General features: G+C 35.0%; 4 protein-coding genes across 4 annotated transcripts; 2 read left to right on the plus strand and 2 right to left on the minus strand.

Moving 5' to 3' along the window:
• Nucleotides 1–357: 357 nt before the first annotated feature.
• On the minus strand, nucleotides 358–5,013 carry FG386_001293 (ABC transporter; the record flags this gene model as incomplete). The annotated part of the gene is made up of 1 exon (XM_067340686.1): nucleotides 358–5,013. The coding sequence occupies one exon, from the start codon at nucleotides 5,011–5,013 to the stop codon at nucleotides 358–360; it is 4,656 nt and encodes a 1,551-aa protein (XP_067198735.1).
• Nucleotides 5,014–5,985: 972 nt separating this feature from the next.
• On the minus strand, nucleotides 5,986–10,398 carry FG386_001294 (uncharacterized protein; the record flags this gene model as incomplete). Its single annotated transcript, XM_067340687.1, has 1 exon — nucleotides 5,986–10,398. One exon carries the CDS (start codon nucleotides 10,396–10,398, stop codon nucleotides 5,986–5,988), a length of 4,413 nt encoding a protein of 1,470 aa, XP_067198736.1.
• Nucleotides 10,399–11,266: 868 nt separating this feature from the next.
• FG386_001295 (uncharacterized protein) lies at nucleotides 11,267–12,379 on the plus strand (the record flags this gene model as incomplete). The annotated part of the gene is made up of 1 exon (XM_067340688.1): nucleotides 11,267–12,379. The coding sequence occupies one exon, from the start codon at nucleotides 11,267–11,269 to the stop codon at nucleotides 12,377–12,379; it is 1,113 nt and encodes a 370-aa protein (XP_067198737.1).
• An 800-nt stretch (nucleotides 12,380–13,179) lies between these two features.
• FG386_001297 (uncharacterized protein) lies at nucleotides 13,180–13,806 on the plus strand (the record flags this gene model as incomplete). The annotated part of the gene is made up of 1 exon (XM_067340690.1): nucleotides 13,180–13,806. The coding sequence occupies one exon, from the start codon at nucleotides 13,180–13,182 to the stop codon at nucleotides 13,804–13,806; it is 627 nt and encodes a 208-aa protein (XP_067198739.1).
• Nucleotides 13,807–14,006: the final 200 nt, after the last annotated feature.

The following is a 14,006-nucleotide window of genomic DNA, read 5'->3' on the forward strand; positions in this document are numbered from 1 at the left end:
ATTAAGATCACAGCCCTTTATTGGCCTTCGCCATTAACACGCTCACTCCACAAATTCAGTTAACAGTCAGTCTTTCACGCATCTAACGAAACTTCCTCTTAAGCTTCGATATCTGTTTTACCTTTAAAAAAATCACTCATGATCTAAATTATCCTGTCCCCGCCACTACTCGGTTCTCGCCTGCCTGCAGTTTACCCATAAAATTGCAAGACGAGACGAAACGAGGCGCCACATGTCAAGAAAGACCCACTCAGCGTTTGGCGGGCACGCTCTCCATGGAAAAAGAATTAGGAAGTGAGCAAGTGAAAAAAAGGCAAGTGGAAAGTAGAACGTGTGAGATAAACAATATTATAGGATTTATTTTCCTCTGTTACTCTTGACTAATGATAAGAGTTCAGAGTTTGTAATGTTCTTATTGAAGCTCGAATCGCAGACTATCCTTCCGCAACTGACAACAATTACACGATTCACGTACTGTAAACTTCTGACGTCGTGTGAAACAATGAACGTTATACAGTGACTGAAGTGCTTGGTGATAATTGACGAGAGTATGCAGGGGGAGTCGTTATCTGAGCAGTCGCTATCTCTAAAGACCGGAGGTTCGTCCAAAAGAAGTATTTTAATTTTGTCTCTCTTTAAATAAAAACTGGCAAATAGTAGCATTCTTAATTGTGGTATTCCAAGTTTCACGTCTTTCAACTTGGACTCAATGAATTCATGTACCAAATCAAAACCTTTGTTACTTTTGCCAAAGTAAGTGTCGTCTTTGAAGCTACGGCTTTGAATGAGAGGCTCCTCCTGCTCGTTGAATTCAGAGTGCCTTTCGCAAACTTTACTCGTTTTATTAAGCAAAAGTGGAGACTTTCCGTTTATATAGCGTCCTAATCCGCATATATTGAGTGCATACTCGATGCTGTCTCGCGAATGTTCACCAAAAGGATCCAAAATGTCCCTAACAGTGCCTTCGCTTGGACAATAAACCTCCAGAGGCAAAAATGCGATGTGACTCAAATTTTCCTGGTACAAAACGATAGTTTTGAGTATAATAGAATCGAATTCGTTTTCTGGGAAGTTAAGTTCTCTCAGTTTCTCAAGCAAACAAGATCCGTCATTGTGAGTCTTACTCGTACTGCTGATTCCCAATCCAGAAGTGGTTATGCTACCTCCAGTATGGGGAAGGGTATTCGATAATACATCCAACAGAGTGGTCTTACCCGAACCCGTTCTTCCAACAATCCCAATTACCTCCCCCGATCTGAACGTGCAGGTAACTCCATTCAAATAGGTAGTTCTAATGACCTTTGATCCAACCAAGTAAGAGTTATCAACGTTTTTGTTGCTTCCAAACGAGTCTAAACGTAAATGCTCCGCATCTACGTTCGTGAGTTTAATCGATACCTCACTATTATCTTTGTGATCACAGAGGTCTTTTAATGTCGAGGCATAATCTATCCCGGCCTCCCTCGCCTTTGAGAGGTAAAGTCTGCACCTTTCAACGGAAACAAGCTCAGTCTCAAGCTTTGTCCAGTAAAAAACGAGAGCTGACAAGAGCGGAATTAGACCAGTAGTCGTAGCAATTGAGAGAGCAAGAATAGATTTTGTTGATGAACTACTCCCAGTGTTTTGGTTAGAAATAAGTGGAATCAATATGTTGAGTAGTGTGACGGGAACCGTAAACAACAGTTTAATTCTCATTTTAAACCATGATTCGACTGATATTTGAGCGAATCTAGGTTTTAAAAGAGAGTTGATGTTTTGTAAACTCGTTTTGAAGAAGAAGTCCTTCGTCTTATTGTTTGTTATGCACTTTTTACCCTTTCCTATAGTCTGTATAAGCTCCAGAAATGGCGAGTACTCAGAAACGTAACAGGATATAAGCGTCCTGCAACCGTTTATAAAGTAACTTATGTAGAAATTATAAAGGAAAACCCCAATCAGAGCAGTTATTGCAATTGTGAGGGGCATATTTGAGGAAGCAAATACAGATGGAATAATCGATATAATCATTGAATTCAAAGCTATAATTACAAATCTCACCCTTCTTGTAATACAGTAATCCAAATTTAATTGGTCACCTGAAAGTCTGTTTAGTATGAAACTGGTTGGAAGCCATTTTAGGATGGAATTGCAAGTCGCCCCCAAGTGTCCAATCAATAAAGAGTTGTGGAAGTATCTTGCTGCTCTTAGACCTATTCTTATTTCCAAAAACATGACTGTGCAAATGGAAAACATTGAGAGAATGAGAGATGTATTGTATATTAAGGACCAGAAAAACAGTGCATTCAGGCCAAGGTAGTTTGGAATGCCAAACATGACGTAATACCATACCTTGCTTCTGAGTTCATTTTCAAAAAAAATAGACGATTTTATAAGTTCATGGTTTAATTCTACTTTGTTTACATTCCAGTCAAACAATTCAGAGTTGCTTGCTCCTTTAAACAACAAAAGTAACAACGATTCTGATAATTTACATAAAATTGGGGGAATTATGAGCGATGATATCATCAAAACTGCCTCAAAGTTAGATCTTCCAGGCTCTCTCTCAATTTCATTTCTACAGTTTTCGATACGAATTTTTTTTTTTGATCCTGCATAAAATATATAAAAGTAGTTGGATGGATAGTAGTAACTATATTTGTTTTTAACTATATCTATCTGTGTAGCGGTTGTTTTTCCACTCTCTACTGGAACAGAGTGGTTTCCATTGTAGTCCTCGGTTTCCTCATTACCAATTCCAATATTGTTGTCATTTTCAAGGTCAATGCAATCATTAATCTCACTATCTTCACTTCTGCTATTTTTACTATTGGTATTAATAATACTAATACATTCAATTTGGGTTATAGTTTTGTCGCTCATTTTTACTGCTTTGTAGGGGAAGGAATTACAAACTGAAGCCCTGTGAATAGAGTCAAGTATTGGGAGCTCCACTACGAAAATAGAAAAGAAGCTGCTTAGAAGTCCACTTTTTTTTGAAAACAGTCTTTTTATAACAGTTTCGCATACAAATGGATCCAATGAATTTAAAACGCAGTCAACAAGCAGTATTTTTGATTTGCCGTTGTTATTGTATCTAAAAGAATATACCAGTGAGTAAATGGCTCTTGAGAGAGACAATCTGACCCTCTGACCGGTGCTGAATTGACTATCTGTAAACACTCTTGAACAGGCATCATTATATGTTTTAATTCCCCAATTATCAAATTCCATTTCTAAATCGCATTGGTGAATAACCTCTTTCCATAAATCACTATTATAGTCGTACCCACAGGTAATTATATTTGCCAAACTAAACCCTCCAGGAATCCAAGGTGATTGCATGACATAGTTAATGTCCAAATAGGGTGATATATCTAAAATATCATTCAAAGTCTGGCCATTGGTTAGCTTTACTGAAAAATAGCCACCGTTCTCTGTGAATGTACTTGTATTGTAGATGTAGCCGCATATTCCCTGTAAAAGTGCTGTTTTCCCAGTACAAACCTGTCCTGTAATGAAACAAGGCTCTCCCAGAACGAGATCTAAGTTTAAATTAACAAGATCTCTTTCTAGATTGCGACCACATGTGAACGATATGTTGTTAAATCTTATCTTCTCTACTGTACAAGCATTATTTATTTCTACAGGGATCTCAATACTTTTAAAATATTTATTTTCAATGGGAATTTCACAATTTTCAATAAATACATCCTCTTTTTCGAAAAAACTTTCGGTAGAATTGAAAACATATTCATCACTGCTACAGTTTTTACACCAATTTGCAGAGTTTTCTTTTTTAGTAGACAATAAGAAGTTTGAAATTCTATCCATAGACATATTTCCCTCAACGATGTAATATACATACAGAACTATGTCATTTAAAGGGTGGTAAAATGTTGGGATCAGCCAAACACTTTGAATGAGCATTAGTGATGCTTGAGTTGGAGATAACTTATTGTATACTATGTAAATCCCAATGGTCAAAGTGCAAGAAAGAATCATCCAGCGATCAAATATCTCACTAACCATACAAATGTATTTTCTACAGGAATTAAAATACAACTCATTCAACCTTTTTCCATTCAACAATTTACTTATACTCGGAAACAACTGATGAGTGACTGATAAATAACGCGAATGTTTAAGGAGTTCAATCGTCTCCGTGATTCTTTCTTCTCTAGCCTTTAAAAACGGTCTCTTGTAGAGAGAACTCAAGTACTGAGTCGAAACTGAAATCGAAAAACAAACAAATAGGGATGCCAAACACAACATCAAAGGCAAACCACCAAAAACCGAATGAGCCACCAATGTTGATGTAACAATGTGTAAAGGATATATAAGTATATTTAGCGAATTTGAAATTGCATATTCCGTAAATCCCGAGTCAACCAGAACTATATTCTGGTACAGTGATAACAGTTCTATTGAATCAACATTATTTATAAAGCAAATTCCTTCTTTGTTCCTAAGTCTCTTACACTCTAGAAAACGAAGTATGGAAGAACCAGATATAGCCGTCTGAATTTTATAATGTATCCACATACCATAGTATTCACAGTGCGTCGTAAATATTATGCTTATTGTTTGAAATAATAATAATAATAGTCCGGAAAACACATCTTCTAAAGTTAGGTTTACCCTTTGGTTGTTCACAAAAGAGTCGAAAAAACCTTTAAATTTGTGTTTTGTGTAATAAGACAAAATCACATTTGCTATTAATAAAGCTATATAACGAATATAGTAGTACCTAAATACATAAAACACTATCTTAAATATCTGTAAAGCATTCCATTTGTCATTAACGCCACACTTTTCATTATTTTGTTTCGAGAATAACTTGTCCTTTTCTTCAAAGGCTTTGTAGAGCCTCTTTACATCCTTTAGCGAGTCTTTGTTACCAAAAATATCAGGAATCTCAGTTGACCTTATGTTCCCTTGTTTATTCTTGACTTTTTCCTTATTCTTTTTGTATAAGTAATCCACTGCACTCCCTGCTCTGAGTAACAAAATATCGTCCAAAAGGGATCCTAACATCTCATAATTCTTCGCCAGAGAAAAAATGCCTAGAGATGTATACACCATTCACCCTTATATGTATTTATAAGCAAGAAGGCAAAGTTTGTGGAGCGGAGATTAAGAGCAGAAAAGGTAGTTTGTTATTTTGCCGAATACTCCCCCAGTGGGGTCAATTTAATTAGGAATTATAATATGACCAAAAAAATTTCTGTAGTTTGCCTTTATACACATAAACGAACCAAACATTCGTATTCAGGTGTAATTTTCAAGATTTAGTTTACTCCTAAATAATACTTATAACAACAGTCACTGTTATGCTTCAAACGCTCAACTCACAATTCAATCAAACAGATAAAAGATAACAGTAATGGACTGCGATATAAAGCATAAAATCCAAAATCACATAAACTAAAATTAAATATACTCAACGTATACACGACTTATAACTCCAATTTTCGTGTCCACCAAAACATTTCCTTCTTAACTTATTTGTATCAAATAAACACTCTCTTCAGTGCTTGTTTATCTCGTTCCGTATTCTAAAAGGGGTTTCTCTTTAAGGTACATAAACAGTAGTAGACTGAAAAACAAGCAATTAATGATTTATGAGCCCTTATTTTCCTCATATATACATATATATATATTTAGACATGACGTGATATTCTTATATAGATACCGGTATATTAAATAAATAAAATAATACCAGTATATTTGCATGTCTGCATGTTTATTGTATTCTATGAAGAACTCATACAAAAAAACCATATATTGAAGTATCGTTTTAAAAGATTGCTTAGAGATGCGTAAGGTAAAACTCAGGGTTGACAATATTTTAGATGAGGACGCGAAAGTCAGCGAAAGTGAGTGGGGAAGCAAAATATTAGGAATGAGATGACGAAGTTAGAATAAGTAAAAATAAAGTTTAAATGAGACCAAAGCCTATAATTTTTGAGTAAAATCTTTAATTCATCGGAATAAAAAAAAGTTCAACTATTTTTTTTCAATCTCGCATACAGAATGGTCATTTTTGACAAGGAAGATGCGATTTATAGCAGAAATATTTTCAATTCTGTGAGTCGCTACAATGACACATGAGTCACTGAAGTATTCTTTGACGATAAAATCTATAACCGAATATCTTTTTCCATTATATATTAAGCTGTGATTAGGGAATTCATCTATAAGCACGAGTTTATATTTGCATGAATTCAGCAAAAACTTGACTAAAATTAAGAATCTGAGTTGGACTTTATTAAATTTAAAATAACTTATGGGACTTTGAAGCAGATTTTCGTGTTTATTCTGTGTTTCTACAGTCAAAACAGTTTGGCAGTTTTTATTAATTGTTTTACCTTCGTCAGTCCCAACCAGACCAAACAGACAAAGTGTGGATATTATCATTTGAGTTGAGTGCTCAGCATCAGGATCAACTATCTCCCTTAGGGTAATATTGCAGGGAAAATCAACCCTCACTGGTAAGTAAGCGACAGACGAAAGCAGTTCAAGCATTTTAATAGAATTTAGCACCACATCTGGATCAATGTCTGAGACCTTTAATATGGCCCTCAACATTCTCAGTGAAGACTCTCTCATCCTGTAGATCCCGTTTCTGTTTGATATGCCATTCAAATTAATGTAGTCGCTTTCGTCAGTGTAAATTGTCTTAGTTCCAGAACTCGTCTCTAAAATCCCTCCAAGCAGCTTTAAAAGCGTTGTCTTTCCAGACCCTGTCCTTCCAATAACACCAATTACGTCCCCTTTTCTTATTTTTAAACTTAAATTCTTCAAACAAATGCTATACTCAAGCTTTTTACGATCATCATCCTTAATAAAGAACGGATCATTACTCAGCTTGTAGTATCTGCTTTCTACATTACACAAGTCTAAAACTGAAGAGAAATCCCTTTTCTTAACTACAATCAAATTTTTCCCAAACTTATCATCCTTCAAAAAATTCAACAGCAGTCTCATTCTTGTCACCGCTAATAACTCGTTCTCCATCTTTACCCAGTATTTAGATGTACTAGATGTTATTTTTGGTATAGTTAAACCTATCCCTATTACGTATATAAACATGTTTACTGAAACAAACCGCTCCATTCCAACTCTAGAGACAAATATTGGTGTTAACACGTTCATTGAAGTTAGCAGTATCGGCAACAAAAAATCTATCCTTAGTCTCAACCATGTAAATATCACATTCTGACCATAAAGAGGAGCCAACATGGCTGCCGCCTTTTTGACACAGTGACTCTCGATGTAGAGACCAATATTCCCAGTTATAATCTCGTGTGAACCATAGTTTATAGAATGTGCAACGTCTGTGAGAGAGGTCAGACCAGTCAGATACATTAGTCTGAGCATCCTGCACGAAGATATAAAGTACGATATGTAATTCCAGTAGATGAAAGCGAAATAAAGCAGTGTAATTGGCAGGTAAAGAAGAGGCTTGTTAGAGTTTGTTAGTATTGATATGATTGTAAACGCGAGTATCTTATTTAAGTGATTTATTACCTGTCCAATCCTTTTCGTGATGCAGTAGTCAATGACAAGTTGGTCATTAGAAAGATGTCCGATGATGCTTGAAACAGGTATTATCCTTGCGATGCTCGAGTTAGTTAGGTAACTGTACAGTATAGTGTTGTGTATATAGTTGGCGGATTTAAGTCCGATCGAGATCTCCAAAAATATTGTAACAAGGTAGTTTACGAGCACAATTGCAGTCAAGGAAACATATCTCAAAAGATAATTTGATATATTGGCTGAATATTGCATGTATTTTAGAATTAGATATTCAAGTATTTTAAACAATAGAACCGGTAATATCGACAAAAGTAGGTAAACTGAGATCATTGTCTTATTTCTCTTTATATTTATCGCCTTGCTCATCTTTACATTGTATTTGTACCTTATTTTGTCGTTTGTTTGAAATAAATAATAAAACAGCGAGCTCGTGACCATTTTTTTGTAACTTAAGTCATAAAAAGCATCGATTTCTTTTGAAATATCCAATTCTGATCGAGTTTTCACGATAAAAGGTTTGTCCTCGTTGCTATTACTATGATAATCTTTTTTTTTGTCATCTTTCTCCTTATAGTCATAATTGAAGTCTTGATCTTTATTGTCATCATGATCCGTAAACAACAATTCAGTTGCACTATGCTTCGCAATAGAGTGCAAATTATAGGTGTCCTTGAATTCAATAGCCCCTAAGTTGACCAAACTGGATGACTTTGGTGTGTTTTTCTCATTGAGGGAGTCATGTACAATCTTGTAATAAGAAGAAGACTTTTTGGAAAGCAATACATTAACATTTTCATATGAAACAGAAATGCTCCCATTCAAATCAATGATTTGAATGCAGTTCTCCATGTCTTTACTTAGACCTGATACGGCAAGGTTAACAGAGTTTAGACACGTATCGTAGTAAATTGAATAAACGAACAACTCTAGCATCTCTGGTCTAACAGCTATGAATCCAAAACCAGAGTTAAACGGTCCAAAAAGAAGTTCGTTTCTTCCAAACAAAGCGTGGAGTAGTCTAAAGCTAGTTGTTTTGTCCAAATAATCAAAAATGTTCTCAATGAGGTAAATGCAAGGTTGCTTCCTTCCGTTAAATTCACAGTTAAAAAAGGAGTTATAAATGGTTCTAGCCAGAGAAATTCTAATCCTTTGACCGTGACTTATTTGCTTAACATTAATGTTCTCTTTTATGTTAATGCTTCCATTTTCAATGTCAAACTTCAATTGAGAGACACTAATGGCTATATTCCACAGGGAATCATTAAACGGTTTGTCACATAATATTGTATTTCTGACTGTATCGCTTTCAAAAAGCCACGATTTTTGATTAATATAGTAAATGTTCTTTGTAATACAACGTAGATTAGGAACAAAAACTTGTTTATTCCTTATATTCGCAAGTATCTTGAAACCTCCTCGTTCTAATGTTTCACAGTCCTCTTCAACATTAGAATTTGAAAAAAGAAGCTCCTTGAACATCTTGCTAACCATTCCCGGTTCATCTTTATGCATTTCTGAATCTAAAATTATATTAATATAGCCCTTTCTAAGCACAATTTCAGAAATGTCGGAATTATTATTGCCTCTGAAACTCTGAATGCATATTTGTTCGATATCCTCGACTGTATCAAAAAAGTATTTATCCTTGTCTTGTTTTTCTAAATAAATTAAAGAGTCATTTGAATAGTTGTTAAGTGCGTTTTTTAGCCTTGTAAGTGCGTTTACAGCCTCTGTAAGGTAATAAATAAAGTATGCTATTGAGGATATTGGCCTTACTAATGTTGGTATTACAAAACTGCAGTTCGTAAGTATAGATGATACCTCTAAATTCGAATATTTGTTAAAGTAACAATACAAGCATATAGATATTGTACAAGACATTTCCATCCAATAAGACATGACCTCACCTAGACAAAACCAATATTTTCTGTACTTGTTATACTTCATTTCCACTCCCCTAAATTTTTTAACAATATTCATATAAAAACTGTAGAACATGTGTGTTAATAAATAATCATCATTCTCCGACACAGATTTTGTTAAACAAGCTATTCTTTCATCTCTTGCATCCATAAAGTGTTTTTTATTATAACTACTTATGTACTGAGATGTAATCGCTATCATACCCAATGCAGCCAGTATTACAATGCATATCCATATTGGTGTCCTTTCAATGAAGATGTTTGTTAGACTAAAGATAAAGAATAGATTAAATGGGAATAAAATAAGTTCCATTCCGTAAGATATCATATATTCTGTAAACTCTCCATCTACAGCTATCACGTTTTGAATCTTAGCAAAATTTGTGGTATCTTTAAATGGCTTTTTCTCGAGATCGTATTCTATAGACTCATTTTCTGCATTATTCAAGTCAAAATTGCCATTTCTAAGCATTTGAGTTATAACAAACAAAGTCAAGGCACCACGCACTCGTATGTGCAACAACTCCGTAAAGTAATCCGCATATATATTAAATGTAACCTCTATTATTTGGTTGATAATTAATATAACACCTTTCACGTACTCAGATCCTCTTCCAAAACTATCTTGAAATCTTTTCAGTGAAAAAGCCAAAAATCCCGTCAGAATTAGGGATAATAATTTGAAAGCAAATAAAAGCATGTAACTCCCCTTAAACGACTTAAATACCAGGAAGAGCAAGTCATAATTTGACAGTGTTATTCTATCATTCTCCTTTAATTCGTGAAAAAGCTTCAACTTGTTATAATTGTTCCTTATTCTGTTCGAGTCCACCTCAACACTGTACATATCTCCTATGTAATCACCCAAGTTATCCCTACCACACTTTTCGCCATTCCAGAACCTGATATTTAGTCTGTTCACTCTAAAAAACAGTGGATCACTTAGTAATGTGTGCATTTTGTATTTTGTATTACTAGTGCACTCTGCCCCAACTACGTCATTTGAAATCTCACATCAACCATTAAGGCTTCCTGTTGAAACTAAGCCAAGACGATAGAACACCCGTAAATGTTTCGTTACTTATTCTTTCTATCTCTTCTTTCCGGAATTCCAGGTTCCCTTTTTTACTGGCTCACTTTACACTGTTCGAGATCACATACAACTAGTCTGCATAAAAGTCAATAATTTTCCCGCCCAAGGCAAAACAAGAATTAATAGAGACGGATATTTGTGTATATAGTAAAAAAGAATATAAATTAAATTTAAATATCAGGTTTTAAATAAGAGGCCGATTATGTGAAAGTATATGCAAATTTTCGGAGTTGCTTGTAAAACAAAGCGTATTTAGGAGCACTTGATGAATATTTGGTCAAAAAATACGAATTACAGGGACAGAAAGATTTAGCATTATATCAAGTTGGAGGGGAGACTTAAGTGAAAGGAGGGAGAAAACAAAAAGTCTAATCTAAGGGGGAATTTAAATAAATTTTTTGGCGGACAGCCTGTCATTATTCTTTAACTTTTTTTCAATTATCAACAATTTAATTAAACACCAAAGTCAGAAAAAAAATATTATTTTTAGAGTTTAAGAATAGTGATTATTGGTTTTTGGAATTAGTACTTTTGCCTGGATGTCTAAGAAGGAAAATAAATTAGACGAGCAATTTTATGTTATTACTGAGACCAGATTTGTTTTTGACACAAAATAAAAAGATCGACAGTATATTTTACGCATATAAGCTATAACTAAGTGAGCTAATTTTATCTATATTAATAGTATCCCGGTAATTGTAGATTTGTATAAATTGCTTTTTTGATTTATTAAATGAGCTCAGGTGTCGGCTCCAAAAAGGACGGAAAAGTCACAATACATGAAGAGAAAAAAGAGACTCAAGAGAATGCTCAAGATTTAAGTTGCAACACTGAGAGCAACAGTGTTGTGTTTGACGATGGTTCTCATACTGAGGAAGTTCCTGAATTTTGTCTGTTGCGAACTCAAAGTTCACTTGCACCTCCGATAGAAGCTTCTGCAATTACGGATGTTGAGGAGGCATGGAGAGCACTTTCAAAGGAGCTGGAGGAAAACAACGTGAAGCCATCAATAAAGACTCTGGGAACTGTTTTCGTAACAAGAGAGGAAGTTGGAAAGAAAGATTCAATGGACTATAGAATTTACTTTAAAAATGAAGAAGGTAGCAGGATTTCTCCCTGGCATGATGTCCCACTGTGGTTTTCAGAAACCCCTTTGTTGTACAATATGATAGTTGAGATCCCAAAGTTGACGAATAAAAAATTTGAGATGAGTACGAAGGAGGAGTATACACCCTTGCTTCAGGATAGAAAACTTGAAAGACTTAGGTCGTATCCGGGACCAATACCATGGAACTACGGAGCATTTCCGCAGACATGGGAAGATCCAAACAAAAAAGGCGATGAGTTAGTTGACTTTTGTCATGGGGACAATGATCCACTCGACGCTGTTGAGATAGGAGCCGGACCCTTGCCGAGGGGAAGTGTCATACCTGTTAAAACCCTTGGCTGTTTGGCTCTAATTGACGATGATGAACTGGATTGGAAAATTGTTTGTATTAGAGTTTGCGATCCACATGCTTCGAAGTTAAATGATATTAGTGATGTTGAAATGCACTTTCCCGGTACTGTTGACAGAATAAGAAAGTGGTTCGGATTATATAAAGCTATTGAAAACAATGATATTGAGAAGGTTAATATGTATGGACACTTTGGAGAGCCTCAACCTGCTAGCTATGCTCATAAAGTTATAAATGAAACCCACCACTCTTATTTAAGACTTATTCAGAATGAGTATCAAAACCACTCTTTGTGGGTTCCTACAATCAAAAAAGACGATTCTACTCTTACTCACAGCACAGCTTCAACTTCAATTAATGATATAGGGACGGTCACAACTAGTTATTGACTTTAAAATGGCAATTCTACTTCAGTAAACACACACGCCTTGAATTTTAGACTCTAGGGTAAATAATAGGCGAGGGAAGACTGTCACACACACGTAGGCACGTAAACTGTCAGTCATCCAGTTAGTTTGACAAATAGATTAGCTAAAAAACAGGCAGGTAGATATGTAAATAGACAGTGAGATAAATAGATACAAATGAGATAGGAAAATCATGCAAAAATGCAAACAACCTTGAGTATTTATTTATCTTTCTTGTCTGTAGGACATGTGTTACTTCTTCCCCTTACACTTAAACACATCTTCCTTATCTAGTTCTTTTTATTATATCTCTAGTTTTTTAAATTTCAACCGGTGGGAATTCTCTTCTTCACATAGCTACATCCATTCCCTCTAAACGAGAAATACTGGAAATCAGGCGCCACCTCCTATACTGAATATATTTATGCCTTGAGCTGAGCTTTGGCTAGTACATGTAATACTGTAGCAAATCTGGAAATGTAAGTGGGGAAGAGGGAACAAAGAGGTAAATAAAAAAAGTGAATAATAGGGGTTTTGTTTATATTTAGAGCGAGAGAGCTTGTACAGCTTTCTCGTTTATATACCCTAACGCGTTGATTAGAGAGAACCTTGGCACGGACAATATTTTTGGATACACGTGTGCTAATAGAATAATATAATTTAAAGGTTCAAATAGTGTGGACATCATCTATTTTGTTTGGTTAGGAATAGAATAAATAAGTTTTTGCGTTAAACTCTGTAGAGATAGTTGTCACTTTTACGTACTCTGATTATCAGAAATAATGGATAAAAAAGCACCTGTGGAAACTAACAACAAAATGTCTTTGAAGGCAGAGAAAGGCAACGTTGAAACTGAGAAGTCCAATTTTTGGAAGCACTTCATATTGGGATCTCTAATTTCTTTAGTAATTGGAGCATTATATGTGTCTCTTAGAAATGGTCAGATAAACATCTTTAATATAAAGAACAAGATTGCGAGGGAAATAGTTCATCACGAGGTCAGAACACAGGGGGATTTTGGAGAAGAGATACCGGTTGATGAGTTCATTGAAAGCAAAAATATAATAGTTGAAGAGATTGAAAATGCGGACGAATCGGAAGAGGAGCTGCTTGCTCAGTACGACGAGGAGATGGAAGAAGAATTTGAGGAAGAGACGGACAATGAAGATGAACAAAAATTCAACGAAAGTGAAATGAACAAACTGCTGAGAGAGGACCTAAATTATGAATTAGATGAAGGATTCTCACAAAACAAAGATGACAGCATCAATGATCTTGAATCAACGGTTATTGGCGACGATCCGGAGACAGCCGAATATGAACACGAAATTGACGATCTCATTGACAATAATTGGTCTGATGATGAAGCAGAGCTCAAGAGGATGGAAAATGAGGTTGTACATCAATAGAGTATCTGGCTCTTTTTCTTTCTTAATTCAATAAGCCAATCTTAGAGGAAAATCACACATAGATGCAAATTACATACAAGTGTGGTTTACGAAAAAACTTATCTTCATTCCCCTGTCTCTTAGAAACACACTTTGTATCCTTGAAAGGAGACAATAAAAATGTTAAATGAAAAGAAAACGCACATATAAAATAGTACTAT

This window comes from Cryptosporidium ryanae, assembly GCF_009792415.1.
Source record: "Cryptosporidium ryanae isolate 45019 chromosome Unknown contig_23, whole genome shotgun sequence".
NCBI classification, from domain to species: Eukaryota; Apicomplexa; class Conoidasida; order Eucoccidiorida; family Cryptosporidiidae; genus Cryptosporidium; species Cryptosporidium ryanae.